Source organism: Cyprinodon variegatus, unplaced genomic scaffold (assembly GCF_000732505.1).
Source record: "Cyprinodon variegatus isolate N-32 unplaced genomic scaffold, C_variegatus-1.0 Scaffold1301, whole genome shotgun sequence".
Taxonomy (NCBI): domain Eukaryota; kingdom Metazoa; phylum Chordata; class Actinopteri; order Cyprinodontiformes; family Cyprinodontidae; genus Cyprinodon; species Cyprinodon variegatus.
The window spans coordinates 133923-158752 of record NW_015151754.1 but is presented as its reverse complement, the minus strand read 5'-3'; the positions used below and the strand labels follow the sequence as shown (position 1 = coordinate 158752).

The following is a 24830-nucleotide window of genomic DNA, read 5'->3' as shown; positions in this document are numbered from 1 at the left end:
CAGACATTTTTTAAAAGTGAACTCAACCTTTTGAATGGAGAGAATCAGCCAATCAAATGTCAGCACAAATTGTGGTGAAGAAAACACCCTGCAGTTTAAACTGTTTCTAATCTACTGGCATTTTACAGACAAAACCATCTCAGGTTCACAGAGAGTGGTCTGAGCAAGGGCAAATATCCAGTGAGCTGTGGTGGTTGCATATGAAAGAAAGGCAACGTGAGCTCCAATAACCATAAACCAATGTGTGTAGAAGACCACCTCTGAAGGGACCGCATGTAGGCAGGTGGGCTGAAGCAGCAGTAAACCACACCAGGTACCGTTGCTGTCAGTTAAGAACAGGAAACTGAGGCTACAGTTCACAAAGACAGAAACATCAGGGTCACCAGATAGGAAGAAACAACAAAAAGCTGCCTGTTTTTCCACTGTTCAGCACAGATCGGTACCTTCAGTTTGATTCTTATCCACCGGAACACAGACCTGAACATGTCCTTACAAAGACAGAAGGAAAGTAAACAGAACCACATCAAGAAAGCTCCTAAAGCCTTGGGAAGTCATAACTGAGTTTTGGGAGAGGAGATCCAGGAAACACACCTCTGAACAGAATGAGGAAGACAACAAATAGAAAAACATCGCCATTCTCTCAACTCTGGACAATTCGAGATTATATGTTCATGCAACAACATGAACATATATTGGGTAGAAAATGTAGACGTTTGAGAGAGGAGTTAGCAAGTATCCAAGTGGTACTAAAGATGACCTACAATCTGCATGTGAATTTAGATATGCAGAACCAAACCTTCCCCGTTTCAAAGGTTCAAACTTCGTCCTCACTATCTCTGAATCAAAAAAAACAATCAGATAAAGGACAACTTGTTTTTAAAAAATGGAGGCCTGCTATTATGAGAGACTCACCAGCTATCGTCCAGAACTGGTTGGACAAATGTAGCCTGGTCCAGAGAGTGTCTGATTAAGTTTAAGCATCCAGCCCAGTCAGACGTTGGGTCAAACAACATTAAAGGATCTGATTTAGCTGGTGATGCTGGTGTCACAATGAGGGAGAACCATCTCTACAACTAAGTATGATTACAATCCCATTCCGTCCATCTTCTGATGCATAAGTAGCATGAGGCACGATACCTGCAACGCTTAATGTTTTTACTTTATAGAAAGATTTTTACACCATAATATGATGCTCCAAGCTAGCTTTATAATCATCTGCAGCTTTATCTTTTACTACAATCAAACGCTATCATAATAGGATGGCCCTGCAATGTGTTGGGGAGCAAGACAGCGTTTCTTAGTCTTAGCGAGCTTCCGCGTTTTTGACTCCTCTACTCAGACATCATACTTTTTGCCAAACTTCAGGGTGTTTTCACACCAGAAAAGCTTGTATGGTTTGGACCAAAAGAACTCTATATTTTTTATTTCTTTAATTTTAATGGTACTTTTGGTAATTGGTCTATAGCTCACAGCAAAGCCGCACAAGAGACAGGCATTGGTCAAAAATGACTGGTTGGACAGAGCACAGAATTAGAAATGGAGGAAAACTGCTCCATTTCATGAACACGTCCTACAAGTCTGCTGTCAGCAATGTAGCTAAATAACAGGCAGCTAAAAAGGAATCCATGCTATTTACTACTGCAGTGGCCTTCTGAGTCCAAACAGACATGCTTTCTGTTTGTGGCTGGTTTGAATTCATACCTGAAGTAAACTGCACCAGAGTCCGTTTTTAGAGCATCCGAGACAACCTAAAAAAAGTGTGTCTTAGTCCAGCTTTTTGGTCCAGACTCCAGTTGGTCTTTATTCAAACCTGCACAAAGGGTCTGAAGCAAGGGGGGGGGGCAAACTCTGGTCTGTTTAAGAAGGACCAAATGTAGAAGGTGTGAGTCGTCCGTCTGCAACATGAATAATAATCTTGTACCTTTATGATGGTTATTACACTACAATGCACAATTATTCATAGACAACAGTTTTGTCTAGGAGGCCCTTGTCTATGAGGCTAACTCCATTTCATTAATATTCAGATGTATGGCGGAACGGTTTTGCGGTAAAAGGTTACACCTCATCGAAACCTACACCATAAAGAGTTAAGAGAGAACGGGAAATCTATTACAGATCAGTAGAAACTCCTTCTGTGATCAATATGTGAAGCAAATCTACTAAAAAGGACATTCCATCTAAGGTTCAGCCCTAAGAAAAATATATTCTATGATCTGATTTCAATAAAAAAAATACTGGCTAGTCTTGGGGATCCCCCAGAAGAGGGTTAGGGGTGAAGGAAGTCTGAGGGGCTTTGTATACCTGGCTATTTCCATGACTATGTGGCAATCATGACCATGGCAATCAAGACAAACAGCTTTGCAGGCAGACCTGAATACCTCTTTGATGTTTTTAAATGTGGGACAAAACCCATAGGGCACAACAAACACCTCACAGACAGTGGACAACTCTGTAGAAGGCACCTGTAACTAACATATTTGTTCCTATCAGGTCAAAGGGGAGCTTGTGGGTATCTCAGTGTTCATTGAGGAGGGGATGGGGTACATTCTTGACCCATCACAGGACACAAACAAGCATGGAGGTTCACACTCAGGGCCATCTAAAGGGACCAGCTAACCCGACTGAATTGTTTCTGCTGAGAGGGAGGAAACTGGAGTACCTGGAGAGAACTCAAGCATCTACATGGAAGGACATGAAGACTCCATGCAGGAAGAAAGAGCCCAGACTACTGTAGCATTCTAACTCAGGATTTTGCTATTGTAGGCTAATAGCACAAAACGTGCAAAAGAAAAAAAACATGATGAGGTAAAATGTTCACCATCAACAAGAGTTCCTGTTCCTGCATTTATAGCTGGAATAGGTTCATGATCTAGGTTCAGATTCATCCAGTCCATCAACCTAAACAGATCCTAAAGAGCTGTAGTGTTTTTCTCACTTATTAGATATTCAGAAAGGCAGATCTAAAGAGGATAACTTTGATTCATTCCTTCATTTATGCTGTCCTTAGATTTGGTCCTATGCTCATCATCTCCTCCTGATTGCTTTCACCTGTTGGCATACACTTCTCCTGTCTCTCCCCTGAATAGCAGCTGTTATGTTCCACTGTTCTTTACTGGGTTCTGCTGCAACCTGCTTCTCTCCTGTGATGATTCTCCCTGTTTCCATTGGATCCATAACTGAAATCTTTTGACTCACAATACGCCTCACTAGTTCCCGCCTGTATTTACAACGCTAATTTATTCATTCATTCATTCATTCATTCATTCATTCATTCATTCATTCATTCATTCATTCATTCACTCATTCATTCATTCACTTCTGATATATAATATGCTATAACTAAGTACATAACGACTATGTAGAAATGTACTGCTTTTATAGAAATTGCTTGATACAGATACAACAAATTGATGGATAATTCATTCATTCATTCGTTAATTCATTTTTCTATAATATATAATATAGCAAAAATTGCTCAAGCAAAGAATATATATAGTTTCACAATCCTATTAGAAAGTACCTATGACAGACAAAAAAAATTAATGTTTAATTGATTGATTCATTCAAATCAATTATATACTTACCATTGACATTACAAAAACTTCACTAATTACCCAGATATCTTACATATTTCTGTCCCATCACCCGTTACCAGTGGCGTCCCTCAGAGCTCAGTCTTTGGGTCCCTACTGATGTAACATATCCTCTTCAACACGATGTGTTTTCACACAACCAAATCTATAACTTTGTCTTTGTTTTTTGTTTAGGTTTTTTGTTGTTCTTTTTTTACTGCTGCAGATTAGACGATCTGACTCCAGTTTCGCTAATATCTGTCCAAAATCTAGCTTTGACAAACTTAGCAGGAAATCTTCTTTATGACTTCAGAACCTTCAAACTCTAAATCCACTTCCTACCCACAATAGATAAAGTATGTTGACTCCAACTGGTCCAAACCTGTGATCACTTTGGCAAGAATACTATAAATTTTCATCATCACCATCAAATGTCTAGAATCAGGCTGATACTGACTGAGTTTCTCTACCTGCTATCAGCTCCACACCAGCTTAACCACACTGGGCTGAAGATCTTTCATTGGATTAAATCTTTCAAAACCATATGTACATGTGATCATTTTAAGATAAACAAAAATAAATACAATACTATTAATTATATTTATCATTATAACCATTATAGTTTTGTATTTATTAGTTTTTAGAATCTCTGTACCAAAGTATTTTTAAGACTCTGTATTTTCTATTTTTAATTTGTTTTGAATTATTGTTATTTTTCATTATAATGGATATGATTGTTATGTTTTATAGTTAGAAGAAGATTAGATTAGTTTGGGTTTGCTTCTGCAGATGTCCCAGTCCAGTATCAGGTTATTCTCTGCTGCTCATCCATCATCCTCCAGGAGTTGCTTGTTTGGCTTCCTGTCCATCCGAATCTTGGCTAATGATCCGTTCACTGCTTTGCCTTCAGTTGGAGTTGAAGCTCCAATGAACGACTTACCTACTTTTGTCTTGTTTTTTTCTTCTTCTTCTTTTATGTTATGTCGGATTGATGATGGTCATGTATACAGTCAATAACTGACTAATATAAGAACTCCTATGCACTAACAAGTGAATTAGAGGTCCAGCCAATAATGAGTGATTACATCAGAGGATGGCCGGGATCCAGATCAAACCTACTGAGATACTTTACAGAGACCCAGAGAGGTTATCAGTGACGGGCTTTACTAAATTTATGGTTATCTATTTTTAGCATTTATCTCCGTTTGATATTGATGTGATATAAAACATCCATCCTATTTCTCATATGGAAATTCAATTAAAATTAAGTCTGTTTATATTGCGCTAATTTAAAAACACATGTCATCTCAACTCACTTCACTAAGTAAATTTGCAGACTGACATAGATATAATAAACCAAGCAAACTGGAGTTATTTAAGATTTAACTGAAAAACCCAGATTGACATATTAATTGTTTCCTGTAACATGGTGGGGTGACATATGATTTGTACCGTTAGCACAGGGGTTGCTGCTGCATCGATCCATCCGCTTCTCGCAGTTGGAGCCAGTGAAGCCAGTCGGGCAGAGGCAGCTGTAGCCGCCGGTGTCGGACTCCACGCAGGTTCCTCTATTAAAGCACGGCTCATCTGCACATAACATGGCACTTATCTCGCAATTCTTCCCATAGAAGCCCTGAGGGCATGCGCAGGAATAATCGTTCAACAGATCCTGCAGGGAAGACAGGAAGAGAGAGACACTTGTAAGGCTGACAGAAGGGTGGGAATGTTTAAAAGACACAAAAGACCTTAAGCATGGAGGATATTGCTTTAAGGGCTCATTATGCTTGATGCACGGATATTCCACGCAGAAAAAGAGCCAACCATCACTGCATTTATACACCACAAAAACAGTAGGGAGGCGAAGATCCAGCTGTTTACAACTTTATCAAAGACCAAAGACTCTTCATGAGAGGGACAGTCATTTGGTTCCTGGCATTTTTTTCACAGTTTGGTGATAATGGTGATAATTATGAGCATGACATTTGCAAACCCTCACCAGGAGTTGCTGCTTACGTTATCCATTGGTCTCCTTCCGCGTAGTTAAAAATGTCCCTAAGTTCTGTCCGGTTGAAGTCTACACTAAACTGCATCAAAGCCCAAAATGACGTGATTTGGCCGTACGGACCTCGCCAACACGTCAAGCATGAATCAAACTTTAGTCCCATTGTTTCAGTTCAGTTTAGCACTTGTGCTGTCCAATAGCCTACTGGTCCTCAAGGCCATATGACTTTACCTCAACAAGACCCCCTCAATGACCAGGAATGTCCAACAGATGCACAAGGAGTCATTATTGCTTACAGGTCAGGCAATAATAGTGTCTCCAGCACAGCCCAGGCAAGTCTGAAGGGAGGCATTAGAAAGGCTAAGGTAGGATGTATGAGGAAGCTCAATAGCAAGCAGGTTTAGAAGGAGATCCAGCAGCAAACTACAAGACCGAGAGACACACTTTCACTTCTGTCACTTTTTAGTACGCCCTTCAACTCACAGCAGAAGGGCTCCCTCTGAAGGACCATACGGTGAGGAACACGCAGTGGAATGCCCCAGACAGGCTCTGAGGGACTTCCCTAACCTGCTGGAGGGAACTTAATTTTTCCTGCCCAAGTCCACGGTCTTAAATCCTCTTCATTGTCTGCCTGTCCAATAAATCATACATGTCGATGACACCATTGGTCATGAAATGCTTTGAACAGCTAGTCAGGGCTCACATCACTCCTCCCCAAAACTTTTGTTCCCCACCAATTTGCCTACAAGGCTGAGAGTTCCTCTGAAGATGAAGTAGCCACAGCCCTCCATGCTGCAGCGTTCCTTCTTGAGCTGTGGTGGAGATTCAACCAGCTTCTTTTGGTGGACTGTAGCTCAGCAAACCGCCACAATCCACCTTCATGTGGATCCACAGCTTCCTGCTGCACAGGGGTCAGAGGATCAGGCATTATGGTTTGCAGGTGACACCACAGCGGTGGGGTTCATGTCTGAAAGGATGAGTCTGCCCAAAGATGATGATGCTTTTCAACATCTCCAAGACCAAAAGGATATTTGACTTTAGGAAAATGAGGACAGCCATTTCTCCAGTGATGATCAAGAGGGGCTGTCTGGAGGGGAAGTCCTGACCTGGAACATGAACATCTCTGAGTAACCCTACATCTCCCAGCTGTACGGTTACTCAGAAGAAAGCAACCCAAAGGAGTAAATAATGCGTCTCAAAAGATCTTTCACTCCCCTCGTCACAAATTTGGAGAACATTACAGTTACTGCCTTCTCCAAACAGTCCTTTTGCATCACTAAATGTGTTACCGTCAGGCTTGATGTTACAGATCAATAAAAACAAGGACGAGCAGATTCAGCAGTTTCTATCCAACAGCTCAACGCAACACAGTCTGAATGTAAAGGCAGATAAATATGTATAGTAGGGCTGCAACTTAAGATTATTTTGCAAATCGATTAATCTGTTAATTATTTTTTGATTAATCAATTAATAATTGGACAGCAAAAGGCTCCTTGAAAAATATTTTATGTTAAATTAAACAAAATGAAAGTAAAACTTTTCAACTTGAGAAGTTCTGTAAAGAAAATATTGACAGATGAAAAAGATTCTATTCTAAACACAAAATACCTAAAAAAAATTTTTTTTACAATGTTCGTACGAAAACTGTAAATTGGTCACTCTGTCAGTTAAAGCGCTGTATACTCTGTCTCTGCACTCTATATAGAACTAAATTTAACATAACCAGATATTTTTCTCTCTTTCTTTTCCATTTTTCTCTCATTTTGTTGTACTTGTGACAATAGCAATAAAGGTTGTTTGTTGGATTAAAAACAAATCACTGTCTGTGAGTTTACAGGTTCAGGAGTCATAATATGTGATATTTCCCGTATTATGGAGAAGGCCTCAGAATAGTTGAGGAGGTCATGTTGCCTTATGCTGAAATAAGCTTTACAGCAAGACCACAGGTCCAACAAACTAATAAGGAGCAGAATCTTGGTTCCAGACCACTGAGATTATGGACTAAGCAGCTGAGGAAACACTAAGAACTGCAGAGGAGAAGTGATCCCGGGCTTCAACAACAGACCACCGGAGCAGGAGGGTATTGGACTCCATGCAGGGCAGTGTTCTAATGCTACGTTCACATCGCACGTGTTCGAAACAGCAAACCAGCTGGATTACATGCTAAATCAATGGTTGACAAGCATCAAGGTACATCAAGAGGTCCTGCAGCGCATCTTGAGCAGCAGGAGTGGCAACTCTTGAGGAATCTGGGTGCGTGATTCGCTTCACAAGCAGCTGCTGCTGGAATTGGAAAAATTTAACAATTTATTAATGCCCAAGTTTACAAAGAAAGTTGAAACTTGCCAGCAAAATATGCTCCCTTTTATTTTTCTAGTGCCTGCAGTTTGTACCACAAACCTGAAAAAACGCTAACATCGACTTCCAGCTATGACAAACAGTAGGGGAAAAAAACCCAGCAGCAGCTGGGGATTTCTAGCGACAGCACACCGATGGTATGTGGGGATCAACAGCAAAAAAATATTTGAAGGCAGGATGAACTTGATGAACTGGCTGCACTGCCATGTTTTAAGTTGCACTTCCTCACTTAGAAATATACCAAAACTACTTTTTACCAGCTTATAACAGCAAATATAGTAAAGCCGCTCTGCCACTGAACACAGGAGCAGCAGAAAGCATGAGACGCATCTTTTCACACTTTAGTGGACGCACATCAGAAGCATCAAAGATGCACTTGACAGGCGTCTGAAGTTACTGCGTACAAGCATCGAAAATGAAGCAGCAGGTGCTTCTTTGCTGCCCAAAGCGTGTTCGGTGTGAACATAGCATAACAAGCTCCAAACATCATTAGAGTAAATGTTTGAATGAGGAACAAAAATGTCCAAACTAATGTTACTTCATAATAACATTTTCTGTTGATGAGAAAAATTAGATCTTATTTTGCTTTAGTGAGGTATTCCCAGTGAGTTTATCTAACTGGAAAACGAAGCTGTCGTCACTAAACTCAGCTCTAACCACATTAATACAGTAGAACCCTACTGGTTCAGGAGAAACTACTGTTGCTGCTTCCTGGATTTTTTCGAAACATGATCCTCTAATAACTACCTGTGTACCTTATTGTAGATGAAAATATATTAGGAATATATATTTATATCCCTAAAGTGATAAAAAATAGCCAAATGGATCTGCACAGAACTGTTGGAAGAAAAGCAATCTTTTTGTTTTGTTTTTTCATAAAAATATTCCCAGGTTTCCTAGAAGTATGCATTTAAGTTTTATCCACTTTAGTAAACACTTGTAGGTCCCAAAACATTATTTAGCTGTACCCATGGATCAGGAAATCAGGCACAACAGACCCCACAGCAGAATAAGAAAGATAAGGTTCCCGAACTGCAAATATGCCGGTCTGATGCTGCACTAGCAGCATGCTAAAAGAACAGAACTGACCCACGAAGGCATCAAACCTAGAGGAATTCAGAGATCTGCAGAGAGAAAAGCCTCCCGCATTCTTCCCCTGATGGATGCCAGCGCCATTCCTCCATGTTGGACGTTTGAACTGATCGGTGTTTCTATGTGGGAGCAAGAACCGCTTGGTTCTGGAGTGGATCTGGTGACGTACTTTGCAGCTTCCTCCGTTCCTGCAGGGGTTGCTGTCGCACTCGTTGGTCTCCGTCTCGCAGTTCTTGCCAGTGAAGCCGGGTTGGCACGTGCAGGTATAGCTCCCCTCGCCGGTGTTGGTGCATGAGGCTTGGTTCTGGCACGGCCGGTGGTTGGTGCAATAGTTCAGGTCTGGGGAGAGGAAAGGAAACATTGGCGGATATTAATAAAACGAGCCAATCAGAAGCAGAGTATCACCTAAAAAACATCTCAGCCTACTGAACTACACCTCAGGTAAGCTGAGGTCCATGACCAAAGAAAACTGTCAACAAAACCTTAATTAAACATCCAAGTAAATATGTTTTTCTTTTTTCCTTTATGAATAAATGTGGAACAAAGAAACTGTTAGAGCTGAACAAAACTGAAAATTTAATCACAATAAATGTTTCAGTATTAGAAAAGCAGCAGAATTTAGCACTAAAGACCAAATTTATTACACGTTTTACTGTTTTTTTTTATAACATCCTCTGGGTTCCTGAGTTTAGAGGTCTTAAAATGCAGATTTTCTCTTCATCATTTTCTAAACTCAGACACAGAAGTTTGATTTTTCTCCAACTGAACTCAACCAGAGCTTTAAAATAATCTTCTGCTGATATATTTTCTTCAACTGTTCCTGTTGAGGCCTTCAGGGACCAGGAGCTCCGTGCCTCAGCAGGTAAAAGGATCTCTAAAGAGGTAAGGAGACAAGCAACCATGCAGAATGCACATGATGGCACGGTCAACACAGAGGAAACCCAGTAGGAAGTATCATCAAAAAGAAATGAACGTATAGCAGAGGACCAACAATGAAGCTCTGCTAAACACCTCTGAACATCTGAGGTCAAACAGCAGGAACGTGATGGGATTTATGTGGCATCCAGCACTCTGAAAAAATCCAAAATCCTCCATGATTTCTTTCTGAGCCCCTTCAAAGTGGGCCTGATCGATGGTTCTTCAGACTTTCTACACATCTTCAGAGTTTTCTTTGGTCTTTTTTCAGTCTGGTATCTGACTTTGCTTCCACTCCTTCCTTGGCTTCTAAACTCTCGGGATGAAACAATGTTGGATCAACACAGTAAACATCTTAGGGAACAAACAATTCATGTCAGATCTTTAGTTTCTTTGCCACCACCAGCCCATATCAAACAAAATAAGTTCTAATTTGTGTGGCAGAATCCCTAATTTAATTAAGTCAGATAAGAGGATTTGAGGTGTTTTTATAATTCTGTTATAAAGTAATTATAAACAGGGCAGCAAACAGGGGCTAAGAAACCATTTCTTACTGGATTTATAAACACCAGTTGATGACTTTTAACAGTGACACTCATCATCTCCTGATGGAAGCAGATCCTTCCTCTGGACCAGCAGTCTGTAGTTCTAGGAGTGCCGGAGTCGATAAGCGAGCAGGTTTAGTTCTGGGTCTGATCCAGTTAGCAAGGAAAGTTCTTCCACCTGGTTGGAGACCACAGCCATCTTCTCACAGAAGCAGTCGAAGACGTTCCAGAGGATTCTCGCCTAAAGACGTCAGTAAGGTTTCTCTGCTCTGTAAATTATAAATACTTCTACAGAAGTTTGCTGCCACCATGATGGTGATCAGGTTCCTCGTTGTCATGCATCATGTTGAAGGACTTCCTCCACTGCTGGGGTTTGGTGCTTCGATCCAACAGCATCATGGATATAGAATATTTTCATCTGGTTTAGCGGCTGCTGATCCTGTGCTGAAGGATGAATTGTGAATCAGGGTAGAGATGATCCTCGGCAGGAAGAAGCAGCAGATGACCGTCCCCTCTCAGAGTCAGCAGACCTTCTCAATTAGTCGCTGCCATCAGGACAGACTGAACTTCAGAGGGATGTTCTGCTTTCTGATGCTTCAATTAAACAGCAAATTGTGAATCTACAAAACCTGATTTCAGACTGATGTTCCCTCAGATGCTCAGTTTTAGAACAATTTTCCAGTAATTGCCTAAACTTATCTTCATCTAAAATGATTTAGACTTTCTCCAGGTGTTTCAAAAGTTTAAAGGAACTTTAGCACCATTTGTTGCCTCAAATCCTGGTTTGTTTGCTTTGTCTATCTTTAATAGACTGGATATAGATCAACATCAGGCAGAATTTCATGCAAATAAAACAAAAGAAAAAAGCATTATATCGAAATAAAAATGTGTCCTGAAATCTAAATGGAGTTGCAAAGTTGTTCTTGAATAGTCTTCAGGCTTTTAGATAGCAATGCGTACAGGCGTACATTCTACATTTACCTTTACTAAGAGAAATAACTAATTATTCACACTGTTTGGGGGATGTACAGCTTTTCCTGGAGTTGTAAAAATGTAACATTTGCGCCACATCAACCAATCAGAGAAGCTGATCTGGGAGCTGGTAGGGAGACAGACACAGCGCTGCTGATGCAGATCGCTATGATCTCTCCTCTCAAACTGTTTATTTATGCCTTAATTAACTTCAAATGTCGTAATCTGCTGGCAAAATATATTCCCTTTTATTATTTTGGTGCCTGCAGTTTGTGCCACATACCTGAAAAAAATCCAGCTAACCAAACTAGCTAAACATCCAACCTAACATCTACCTCCTGCCGCCACCAACAGCAGGGGTAAAACCGGGCCTGAGACAGCCGCTGCTGGGGATTCCCAGTGACACCGCACCGCCTGTATTTGGGGGTCTAAGCGGCTCTGACAGCGAAATAAGACTTTAAGTTAAAGTTTTACTTTAACAGCCATAAATAAAGGAAGTTGTTGGCGGTTTCATCTTCAGCCATGTTGGGAAAGGATCAGAGTCTTCATCTGCTGGATCAGGGGTGTGAATTAACTCTTGTCCTAATTATTGCTCCCTGGCCATGTTTTAAACCACTTCTAATCATAACGACCCAAAACACTTCAAGACTGCTGCTGCCTTGCTAAAGAGACTGCGAGTAAAGGTGCTGCAGCTTGTTTTCAAACCTAAACCCTGTTGAGACTCAGTGGACTGGAATGAGATGGACGGTGGAGGAGCTCCCTCCACCTGCTCCATGATGTGGTGTCATGGACGAGTTGATGTCATCTATTCGGTGTTGTTTCATGAATCGATATAAAATGTTCATAAAATGTTAATATTCTTTAGAATTATTTCTTTTTGGTTTTAATAAAGCATTTTATGAATATATCATGCAGATCTGTTTCACAAATGTAATACTTTTCTAGTTTTAATTTATCATAATTTAAATGATTCTATATTAAAGCTTAAAAAAAGAAAAAAAAAACATTTTTTTTTTTGTAGAATCTGAAGATTCCTTTAGATGAATAAATGAATCCAGACAAGGGTTAAACATTACCTCCATGTTCTGTATCTCCTATCATCAGTCGGTCTGTTTTTGTATAAACTAATGAATAAAAGCAGTTGGACATGGATATCAGCCTGTGGTTCTGCTGAAATGTTCTGGAAGCCCGGTTTGCTTGGATAGCAGCCTTTAGGTCATCTGAACATTGGGGTTTGTTGGTTTGTATTAAAAAACAGTTGTTTGCTGAAACTCTAGTGATTAAAGCTCATCTTCTAGAACTCATGCCTTTCATAGAAGCCCTTCTAGGCTCTGCTTCCTCTGACTTCACTCTGTCCTCCTGCAGACTGTCTCCTGTCCTCACAGTGTCCCACTTCCTCTGAGCCGATTCTTTCTCTGAAGAACTCACAGACCTAAATAGATACTAAATAATGTGCAACCATAGGCAGAAAGGTGCCGTTTGTGAAGTTATCTGGTCACATAAACACAGCAATATTTTTGGATTATTTAACCTTTTTAATAAGGGAAAAAATGGGAAATTATTTATCAAAGTAATATCATCAAATTTAATTCTATTGCATAAAAAATACCCATTTACTTTTTTTGAAACGCTTTTAACAGAAACCTATTGAATAAACATCATATGATGCATATTCATAAATGTAACATTTCCTATTTATTTAAAATTCATAACTGTTACATTTATGTATATAGTATAAATAAAGTATACTTACTCAAAATTTTTACTAGTTGTATTCAATTGAGATACCTTAAGTTTATTGTTCAAGCAATAAATTCAAGCAATAAATGTATCTGAAATAAATGCTCTGATGCTATATATATATATATATATATATATATATATATATATATCACATTTCATAGCAAAAACTGAATTGCTAAGTAAAATATTTAATTTGAAATCTAAATTATGTAAATTAAGTAAACTAAATATTTAAGTCTAATATGATTTATATTGCAAATGAAATATTGATTCCCAAATAAAATGTAGTCAGATGACATGTGTTGTGAATTGGCGCTATATAAATAAACTAAATTGAACATTTATCTAATTTATATTTAGCTTTTATCTGTAAAACTAAATATTTAGTTCCAAAACAATTATTTATTTTAATGGCTTCATATTTTTTTACAAATTAAAAAATAATTTCAGCAAGAGCCAAAAAGCTAAATATTTACTTAGAAAACTAACTATTAATTCAAGCTTAGACCTAAACATTTAGATTGGATCTAGATATATAACTTGCTAACTAGAGCTGTATATTCAACTTACTGAATAAATATTTAAGAGAAAAATTAAATAACTAGTTTGTAAACTAAATACTATGCTTGCTAAATAAACATTTAAAACTAATAAGCTGATGGGGAAGGGGTTATTTGGTTTGTTCTATTGTATTATATTTTTGTGCTTCACTACTTGACTTGTTTTACTGTAGTTGTTATGCTACTTTTTCTATTTGTGAAGTCTATATTTCTTTTACTTTAACAAACTTTTGTATGAGCAACTTGTCTAACTGGCTTTTATAAGCCTACCTTGTAACATCTTATAACTGTGCTCTTTTTTTTTTTTTTTTTTGTAAAATTCAATAAAAAATATGTTGAGTTGAGCTAATAAGCTAATTATTTGGCTTACAAATTACACATGTATTTGCTAATTAAATATATTGTTTGGAAATGTGATTTTCAGAAATAATTGAATGATATGGGTTTAAAATAACTAATAAAACTAAACCCCATTTGTTTTCTTATTACAGGCTAAATAAGCCATAAATATCGCTGTGATCAAAAATAAGTTTAGAAACTCTAATTTCCTCCATTAAAGCAGCTTTTATTCAGCTTCCCGCCACTTTGTCCTCGTCATCGTCGCCCTTCACCAGGCCAGAGTTGGCAGATCACTTTCAAAAAGCAACTGGTTATAGTTAAGCCAAAGTAACTAGTTAGTAGGCAACTACTATCTACTTCAAGGTTTCATATGAGGGAGATGTTAATATATTTGGACGACTTTTCTGCAATCAGATCTTTTGATAAAACTGGTGGTTTGATGATCAAATACGAAATATTTAAGATTGTTTAAAAATGTCACAACTTACAGATTAATTAATTATTGTAAATAATGAATTATTAATGTAGATTGATGATTGTTAAATGTTATGGTAAACTTCTTATATTTGCACGATAATAGGTCTAAATTGGCTATTTAAAAAGTGTAGTGCTGAAAAGTGACGCTTTAAAGCAATCCTAAATATATATATACTTTGAGGTGAAATTATACAGAAATCACATCATTGCACATAAAAAAAACTCAGCTGGAGAGTACTTCCAGTATCCCCATGTGAAAAACTTGTGTTAGATTTAAATCTGACACTAAAGAAGTAAATAGCAAGGATTTAGGAAAAATAAAGCACCCAGTTATGTATTGGAGCATTGGGACGATGTAAGGAGATACGTTAGAGCTGCGCTGCTTGTAACCAACGTGGATAAAGATATTATGAGCAAATTACAGGAACATTAAGGTTATGACTAAGAGCCTAAACCGTGTTCATAAGATTCTAACCTTTATAAATTCTCTCGTCTCCCTGAGCAAAAATGAAATCAGCATCCTTGGATTCTGGGGCTCTCCACTCTTGATTTCCCAATGAAATGTAAACATTATTCTGATTTCAGCAGAACTTTGGACCTCGATGTTCTGACTCCAGCCTCAGTACATTTCAGAAGCTTTTCCAAATCATTCAGTTGATTTTTCTTTACAATTCTTTCCAGGCTGCCAGTCGCTGGTGCATCTGTTCCTATCACACTTTTTCCCTCCACTCAACTTTCCATGAATACCCTTGGATGCAGCCTCTGAACAAACAGCCTCTTCATTAAACATCCTTCCTGACTCTCTTTCCTTGAGGAGCTAGTCAATTTCCCACATAATAACATACTCGTCATTTTAATTGGTCTGATATCACTTTCTAAAACTCAGAAATAGTTTTAGTTTTTAGCAGTAAGGCAGAATCTTTGACTGAAGTGAAACTTTGAAGTTGAGCAGTGTTGTTTTTGTCAACGGTGATGATAAAATTATTTAATTGACGTTACTTTTTAATGACGAGAACTGACGAGCTAAACGTAGATTTTTGATGACCAAATCATGATGAGTCATGGGTGTGAGTTTTCGATGACGAGACTAAATAAAAACGTCAGCGGGTTGTCTGTCAGACGTTTAAAATGTATCATTGTGCTTTAATCTGATAAACAGCATCAAACTTTCGCTGCATCCAGTTTGGTCATGCCGCCCACCTGGCATTCAGCGGTGCTCATTCTGCATGAACACAGATGGATCATAGCAGGGGTGAAAGTTACACTGCAAAAAATGTAAATCTCAATAAGTCATTTTTTCTTAAATTAAGGAGGTAAGTGAGACACTACTCAAATTAAGGGTAAATACACTTTCTTTTAGACTTTTTAACTCATTTTTAGATCATTTTTGCAGTGTATCCGGAATGGTCCGGTAAAGCTCGCTCAACTCTGACAAACTCCAGCTGTGCTTGTGCAGAAATGTGTCTTTTTGTGGCATAACTCAGAGTCTGCGCTTTACGCTCCACACTCATGGTTCCCTCTCAGCAGTATGGCTCTTCCTGCCCTCGCTACTTAATAAACTATATATGGCTGATCATCCTCTGCCAAGGGTAAAAACATCCTTTTATCTAACTATTAGGGTTTTATTTTTTCCAGCTCACAAGAGGTTATGCAAAACATTCCTATATTATTTTCAAAGCAAATATTTCCTTCGTTACTGTTTATTTTTGGATAAAGACCCAGATTAAAAGGTGCATAGATCTTTGAATATTTCTCTCTCATAGTTCTTGTTTCTATCTATGTCAATATTTTAGTTAACATATTCTTGAAATTTAGGTCTGGATTGCTACGGCATTATAAGGCAATTATGTAGGTTCTGTGTGATTTACATATCAGACCCCTGATTGGTTACCCCTGAGCAGCGGTAACCAAGGGGGAAATTCTTAGAAAAAAAAGCCAAAATTGCCAAAGGAGAAAGAAGAATGTTTTTGTCCTTTCCTTTTTAGGAGTAATGAAGACTGATTAATCTGTGTGTAATGCATAATTCATAGTAGATCATGAAGTATTTGCTTTTGGATGGAAACTTTTCCTTTTTTGCACATCTGTCTGTTATTTTAACCAATATGATGTGTTGAACAAGATCTGCTATTTTCACAACTTTTTTGAGACACTTTTTTATAAAGTTGGGGATTAAATTCATAAAAAAAAAGTTTAGTGAATTCTATAAATCTAAATTTACCGCTCAATAGCAGTGATGAACTGAATGGCAGCATTCTATATCCAGCAATTGTAGTATCTAGGCTAGAGCTGTCAGTCTGGTAAAGAATCTGAAATCTGACATTATAAAGGTTAACCGTTTTATGAAGTGCAACATAAAACTGACTAAAACCTTTTTGAGGTTAGTCGAACTAAACCGACTAAAACTGTCACATATAGTAATGACTAAATGTGACTTAAACTAGTAATAGTTTTTGTCCTGAAGACAAAAACTAAGACTAAATCTAAGATCCCAGCAGAGTTTATAAATCCAGCTTCTATGCTTCGGTTTGAACCACATTTAATGGTTCTAGTTCACTTCCTTCACCCAAAGGTGAAGGAAAAGAACTAGAACCATTAGACGATGACGATGATGATGAGACTAACAAATCCTATTTCGATTTGTATGAACTAATATGCCTGTAGTATTTTTATAAACTGGAGATGATGTAAATGATCAAACCTGATGTTTAATCTCATTTAAATCTCCTGAGGTTTTATATTCCAGCCTGTTTTTATCCTGTTGGTTCTGATCCCTGTTTGAACCAGGAGCCTATGATGAATTATGACGGGTTATAGTTCCATTTCAGACGGTAAGCAGAATTTTTAAAACATCTTTTAAATCGTTAGTGATCTAATCGGATATTGATCCTCCTCCTGACCGGTCGGAAGCAGAGGGAACCAACAGAACCAGGAAGGCTCATGTTGAAATGAAATTCAAACAGAAAGATTAGAGGCGTGGTTTTATCTTTAACTTATCTGGTTCAAAGTGAACCTAACTTTTAACTGGTTTCTGACCAGTATAAACCAGGCTGCTAACCCGCTGATGGTACCAGCAACCAGTTAAGGTTCTGCTACTAGAAACTGGGAGATCTGGGTTTGAAAGGAGTAGATCCCAGCTAGAGTTGGTTAGCAGGAGAAAGAAGAACCGCTTCCAGCACCATATAGATGGTTTTGTCTTAGAACTAAGTCTGGATTGGGTCAGAGCAAATATGGAGAGGCTAATATGGACAAAGCAACATGGGGGGCGGGACTAAAACAAGAGCATCAGAGAGTCTGGGGACCATTTGGCCAGCTTATAGGAGAGTCTGTCGGGAACATCTGGATCAGAGCTTTTTCAGGATTCTGGTAGAACTTTTTAAAACACAAGAACTGAACAATATTGTGGTGATAAGACCTCGTTGTTTATGAATATTTCATTCTCTAAAGTCTGCAGGATCTTCTGCAACCATTTGGACCCACTGAGCTGCAGCTCAACCCTCACATCATATTTGTTCAGAGTGGTTCCTCAGAGGCCCGAAACTCTGGATGAAACCTCCAGCAGCGCGTTAACCGGACCGGACCGCACCGGCTGGCCCGCTCCCGGGTCAGACCCACCTTGGTCGCAGTACAGGCCTCCCCAGCCCTCCTTGCAGTTGCACTGCCAGGGCTGCTGGCAGGTCCCGTGGATGCAGTTCGGGTGCCGCACGCACTGGTCGCAGTGTTTCCCCTCCCAGCCCTGCTTGCACTTGCACGTCCCGGCTGACTCGCAGAAGCCACGGTCTTCGCCGCAGCCTCCTGCACAGATGGCTGATGGGAGGAGGAAGAGGAGGGTGAGTGTGGAGAAAGAGAGAGGGAGAGAAAGGAGGAGAGAAGATTACCAGGAGAACATCAGAGCTGGAGTCAGAGGCAGATTCCCTCCCTGCCACGTTCCTCCACACACACTTTCTCATCTTGTTATCTGCACTGAGGACCATGTGGTGATTCCCATTCATTTTTTAACCAATACCTGTGCTTCCCTAAACCAAAGCTCAACCTAAACTCAGTCCTAAAGAAGACCGAAAGGCAGGACCAGCAAAATGTCCTCACTTTGCTACAAACAGTCGAGTTCATCTATACAGCCAAGCATAGATCCATTAGGCTGGGAAAAACGGCACATATAGAACAATTAATACATTTAGCAAAACATGAATAAAAGATATAAATAACACGAAGAAAATACACATTCCTGCATAAATGAAATGAACATATTATATACAGTAAATAGATCAAGTACATGTATATAATTAAGGTAAAGATGTTTTTAAAACTAAAGGTCTGGGTGAGAAAAATGTGTTTTATCTTTGATTTTTAAGTTCAATATTGTTGATCTGAGATGTTGTTGAGGATAAGTTGTCATAAATGGCTGAAAGAGCCAGATGCTGAAGGACAATGTGTTCAATTAAAGAGTTTTAAAGCTGTTTTTTTAACTTGTAACCAGTGAAATCCTCCATCCTCCTGTTAGAAGACATTCTCCACCAGCTGCAGGTTACTGAGAAGCTGTTTTGGTAATCGGTCCTCAATTTGATGGTGAAATGGGGAAAAAATGGTCCTAACTCTGGTGCCAAAACAGGAGCGCTCACACACACACACACACACACACACACACACACATGCTCAGTCTCCTCCCCTATAAGTGCTTGTTAAGCACCGGATGAAGCAGCTGGCTCACACAACAAAAGCAACACATGCTGTCTCCTTTCACGCACGGCCGCACACATTAAGCTCCAGCGCGTGTCCCTGTTAAAGGAGCAGGCTGAGGGCCAACCTGGGGCCCGAACGCGGGGCCCACTGTTGAGCCAAAAACAAAGGAGCGGACCTCAGAGCCAAACACATTAACACGGGCTGAACATGACAGAAGCTCTGAGATCTTTTGGTCTGAAGACGAACAGCAGTTTCAAGGCTTCTGCACTAAAAATGAAGCTTTGCTCAATTCGCCTGCAGCCAACATGGCAGCATGCAGGTATGGAAACAGAGGAGGAAGAGTTCACTGAAGGGTTCAGCTACACTGTTAAGAAAACACAGCTTTTAGGTATTTGTTTGCCCTTCTTGGAGTCAGAGAACTCACGGTCCGTGCAGTACTGTCCACTCCAGCCATCCAGGCATTGGCGGTTCCCCTCAGCGTCACAGTTAAAGTGGCCGAAGGTGTCGTTCCGGGGCCGGCAGTAGGCTGAGCAGTCCTCCCCGTGGTAGTTCTCGATGCAGACCACCCGATAGGCGAAGTCCAGCTGGCTCTGGTTGTCCTGCTGGACATCCTGGGACCATTTCTCCCCGACAGTCTGCCGGCGGAGGCTCGTCATCCGGCTGAGGAGGTTGCTCTGGTCCCCTGGAGCGACAAGTAGGGGGGGGGAAAAAAAACTATGTCAAAGTTTATTAGAAACCTACACCTGTGATCCTCTGAGCTCCATGGATCAGTCGGGTTCTGTTAAATGTTAAACTTCTGATGAATCAGTGACCAGTGATTCCTTCACGATTTGGGAATACTAAAACTCTTAAAGTTTTACAGAGGGCCGCTTATTCCTGCAGAGCCCCAGATTTGATCATCTCAACAGTCCCGTGTCACTGCTGTTGATTCTGCTCTTTAAGATGCTTCAAATGTGTCCAAACGGAGACGGATCTGGGCTGCAGACTCACACTCCGTGGACCGAATGGGCCAGGCAGCAGAATGCAGATAAAATCACTCCAGAGATCCTGGGAAAGACGGATCCTCGAAGGGACCAGATGTAATCTCCAAAACTTCCGTGTCTTTTTCTTTATCTGATCAGATTATCCATCCCGTCACAGATGCCTGGTTTCCATCTTCCATAATCTTCCACTCAGTCAAACATTTCACCAGAATGGACATGAAAAATGTATATTTCTTGAACCAAATAAAATCAGTCATCTGGTAAACCAATTAGCTTTTAAAGAAAAAGCAAGGTTTTATTTTTTTTTTTCTAAACTGTTTAATTAAGGCCTCTTTCTCCAAATGTATTTAGAAACCTTCAAGACTTCAAAGAAAAGTTATCTAAAGCTGAACTCTGCAAACATTTTCTGTTTGAGTCTGAATTTGGAGCATAAACACGTTTTCTGTCGCCGCCTGGCGGTGAGAGCGCGGCACAGCAGCCGCAGCTGTTATTTTACCTGCAGCCTTCAGATCTGAGGAGTCCGCGGTCCAGGCCTCCAGGATCAGAGAGAAGGAGCCCTGCAGTGGACAGGAAACAATGATTAATCATTAATAATCACACTAAACACGCACACGCGTCATTACGCGCGGCCCCGACGCGTCGGGGTCAAACAGGTATTTAATCCCAACTTATTATGTAATAAGGGAGTCTGATTGTCACCAGAAGAGCAGAAAACGTCTACTTTTGCATTTCTTTTTTGTTTTGTTTGATTGATAAAAAAAAACGCATGTATGTTGAGATTTTGTCCTTAATAAGAACCTGGATAAATCCTCAGCCTAAACAAACAGTCGGATGGTTCTGCTCACTTACCGGCCACTTAAAGGAAACGTTCACCCTCATGGGGGAGCTCTGGGCGATGGAGCCGGGGTCCATCAGGGCGCTGCTTGCGTTCCCGTAAGTGCACGGCGGCTCCGGGTTAATGACGCCCTGATGATGTTTGAGGCATATGCGGAAAAAGATGCGGCAGTCGCTGGACTGGCTGCAGGTGCTGAGGGAGCTGCTGAAGGACTGGACCTTCAGCTCGAAGACCGCCTTTGGAGGCTGCGTGAGAACCTGAGAGGAGGGAGTTTATTTAAGTCATTTTATAAGATGAAACATGTTCCCCTAAAAGTTTTCCTAATTCTGCAGTGAGATAACAGGCGTTTAAAAAGTTGAAATCCAGCTTTTAGAAGCTAAATCCGCAGGAAGGGAAGACTCAGCGCGTTGTGCGTAAAGGCGCACAGATCCACAGCGCTCTGCTCCCAAATCGGGCGGCAGGAAAGCTGCGCCGCTCTGCAGGTAGCCCCTCTGGGGCTGTCGGAGGACCTACTCACCGTCTGCGCCGAGAAGACCAGCAGGAGCCACGGCAGGAACAAGCGCGCCATGTCGGAGCACCGCGGACCCGATGCTCAGTTTATCTGAGCGTAAAAATCCAAACTGGGTGAAATCAATAAAGAAAAAAAAAATGGTAGAAAAAAAGAAAAAATAAAGAACGAAATGGGGAAAAACTTTGGGGAAGAGAGAAAAAACAAACCGCTGTGTGAGAGAATAAAAAAAAAAAGTTTCTGGTGTAAACAGTCCTGTCCGCCTGCTGCGCTAAAAAGAAACTAAACTGCGGCTGTTTGAACTCTGGACTGCGGCGGCTGCGGTCTCACCTCCGCTTTATACCGCGGGGGGAGGAGAGGGGGGAGGAGCGGGGAGGAGGAGGAGGGGGGGTGGCTGTAAAAGGAGTCCACCTGAGGATTTCCTGAAACACTTTCCAATCAACCGCAAGAAAAGCAGGAGGAGGAGAGAGCGAACATGGTTCTGCTTTACTGTCCAGGCAGCTGGGTTCTGTGCGCTCAGGGCAGGAGCTGGTCAGGGGCCTCCTTACTGTGTGAGGGTCCCTTTTATTTACATGGAACAACCTGTCAGATCAGACCCAGGCTGACTGAATAAACGCTCCGAATCTGGACCGGAACCAGCAGGATCTACGGACTGATCCCAACTGGGCCGCTCTCTGCAGAAGAACTTCATTTTAAAATAACCAACAGCTCCTCCCTGCCATGATCAAACTGAACTCCTAAAAAAAAAAAGGTTAAAAATCTCTGGCCCTCAAACTACGGAAGATGATTAGGGCCAGAAAAAATTAAAAAAAAGTTAACATGTTTTTTTTTTATATTTTCGTTAATATGGGGGGAAAAAATTCTGTCAGAATTCTGACTTTAATCTCAGAATTTTGGATCTTAATCTAGATGGGCACCATGAAGTAAGAGATGTGGTTAGCACTCAGCTTCATTGACAAAGATGCCAGGTCTTTGGGAGGAACAGCAACACATTAGTGGAAAATTAGGGAATTAGGCGACTTTTTAAGTGTCCGATTGGTCCCTGGTGATGCTATATCAAGAGCAGAAGGTGATTAAAAAAGAGAGCTAGTTTAGTCTCTAAATCAGACATGGCTACAGCTTGATGCTAACATGTTAGTTAGCTGTCAGACTTCAGTAGGAATTCTGAGATTAAAGTCAGAATTCTGACTTTTTTCCCCATATTAAACTGAAATATTTTTTAAAAATCAATTTACTTTTTTATTTTTTCAATTAGCCTAATCCTCAACCATCTGGTTGAGTTTTAAAAGTTTATTTTCTGCTCAAAATTGTTCCGTTTCTAGATTTAAACATTCAAAATGTTCAGTTTTAATGTTAAAGACAGTGTGTAGTTTATTTTTGAGTCTGCAGCTGGACTCAGTCAGTGCTCCTGATCTGAACCATTTTCCAGCTCAGCTTCGGAAGAGTCCAGATTAACTCCTTTTTTCCTTCCAGTGGTTGTTTTGGTTCTGCAGGTTCTACAGGGAATGTTTTTTAACCGGTTAACATTCAAACTTTGCAGGCATAAAAAAAACATCTATTTATCTTTCAACGCCACCGGTTCTCTGGGCCGAACTTCACCGAATCGGCTTTCTGATGGCTCTCTGACCCAAACAGCAGCTCCAAGATCTGCTGCAACAAACTCATGTTTCGGCTGATTGCCGCTCACACTGACCCTGGTTCTGCTGGAGGTTTCTTAAAAGAGAGTTTTTCCTCTCCACTGTTGCTTCATGCATGCTTAGTGTGAGGGATTGCATTTTCCTTAGATATAAAACTTTGAATCAGTTTGACTATATGATCAAATGAACTGTAAAGTGCCCTGAGATGACATGTGTTTTTAATTGGAGCTTTAGAAATAAACTGAACTGAATTGAATTGGTTCTAACAGAACTTCACCATCTGCGCTCTTAATGATGCGCTGCTGTCATGTAGCAGAACATTTAAAATCAGGTGTGCGCGTGCTCACAAGCCTCCTTTATTTACCTGGTGCGCGCGCTCCCTCCCAGCACGCGGTGCGCACACGCATCCATCAACTCTCAGGCATGTCATCAATCGGCAGTAACATCATCTTCATGCTGACGCACGCGCATGTGGAAGTCAGTACCAGCGCGTGCTGCTGGAGGAAGCCTCCTCATATTCTTGGCATCGATCCGCCATCGATCCGCCAAGCACACCCACCTCCAATAAGCACGTGCTGAGCCCCATCAGCGCTTTGATGTGCAGATGAAGAGACACGTTTTATTGGAGTTATTTTAACTGATCTCTGATTGGCTGTTGGTCAGCTGACTTTTATTTAACTTTATTGGCTCCTCCGACTTTCATTGTTTTATTTTGTGGTTGTTAAACCAGCGGCGAACATCGTTCCACACCTTTTGCTTCACGTGCGCGCAAATGGCCCGGAGGGATAAGGTGGCACGAGCCTTTTGCCGAGGTGAGAGGAGCCACGGCGTGTGGCGCGTGGCCGCTCAGGAGGAGGAAGAGGTGGTTGATGTCGTCCTGGAGATCGTGGGAAAGTCTGCAGAGGTGTCAGAGCCAACACCTGGACACACAGCAGCGCGTGAAACAAATGGAGCAGCGCGAGCGCAAGACGGAATAAAATAAAATCCCAGAATACTGTCCTCGCCTTTTAGCCCCGCCCTCTACCAACATCTGAAACATGCCTTTATAAAACATTTTAAAATCAGATTGGATGAAGACCATTAGTGAAAACCACTTTGTTACATCACTGTCTGTACTTTGACTAGGCCATTCTATCTCATAAAACCACTTAGACCTATTCACTCTATTTCCTAGATATTCATGGTTCTTCTGCTGGAAGGAGAATCTCCATAATCTAACTCTGCAGCCTCTAACCACATTTCCTCTCATTTAGTTCCAAGCATCATGCCATTAACTCTGTCCCCACAGCATGAGGCTGCCACCACCTTGTCCCAAAGCACAGATGTCATATTCCTATAGTGACCACGTCCTTCATTTCTCAATATCTATCATGCAGCATACAAATAATTAATGAATCCGTTGCATCTAATAAAGCATCAGTTTTTTAATGTCTTCCTTTGCTGACATGAAGCAACTAAAGATGCTTAAATGATCCAACAGTTGCAGGAATTATTTGATTGGCCAATTATCAGTAGCTTAGGCAATAACCTTTAGCTGCTTTTTCAGAATCAGAAATACTTTAATGATCCTAGGGGGAAATAATCTTTGTTACACGCTCCAGGTATGCAGACAATA

General features: G+C 40.5%; 1 protein-coding gene across 1 annotated transcript in view; it reads right to left on the bottom strand.

Moving 5' to 3' along the window:
- dll3 (delta-like 3 (Drosophila)) overlaps positions 1 to 21870 on the bottom strand; it is a 46057-nt gene extending 24187 nt beyond the window's left edge. Inside the window, exons 1-7 of the mRNA XM_015402116.1 lie at positions 21588 to 21870; positions 21085 to 21327; positions 20732 to 20792; positions 19677 to 19934; positions 18188 to 18379; positions 9194 to 9363; positions 5025 to 5241 (exon numbers count right to left, since the gene is read on the bottom strand). Of these exons, the coding sequence (XP_015257602.1) occupies positions 5025 to 5241; positions 9194 to 9363; positions 18188 to 18379; positions 19677 to 19934; positions 20732 to 20792; positions 21085 to 21327; positions 21588 to 21638 (1192 nt within the window). The 5' untranslated portion in view covers positions 21639 to 21870. The remainder of the gene's footprint in view (positions 1 to 5024; positions 5242 to 9193; positions 9364 to 18187; positions 18380 to 19676; positions 19935 to 20731; positions 20793 to 21084; positions 21328 to 21587) is intronic.
- Between the last annotated feature and the right edge of the window lie 2960 nt (positions 21871 to 24830).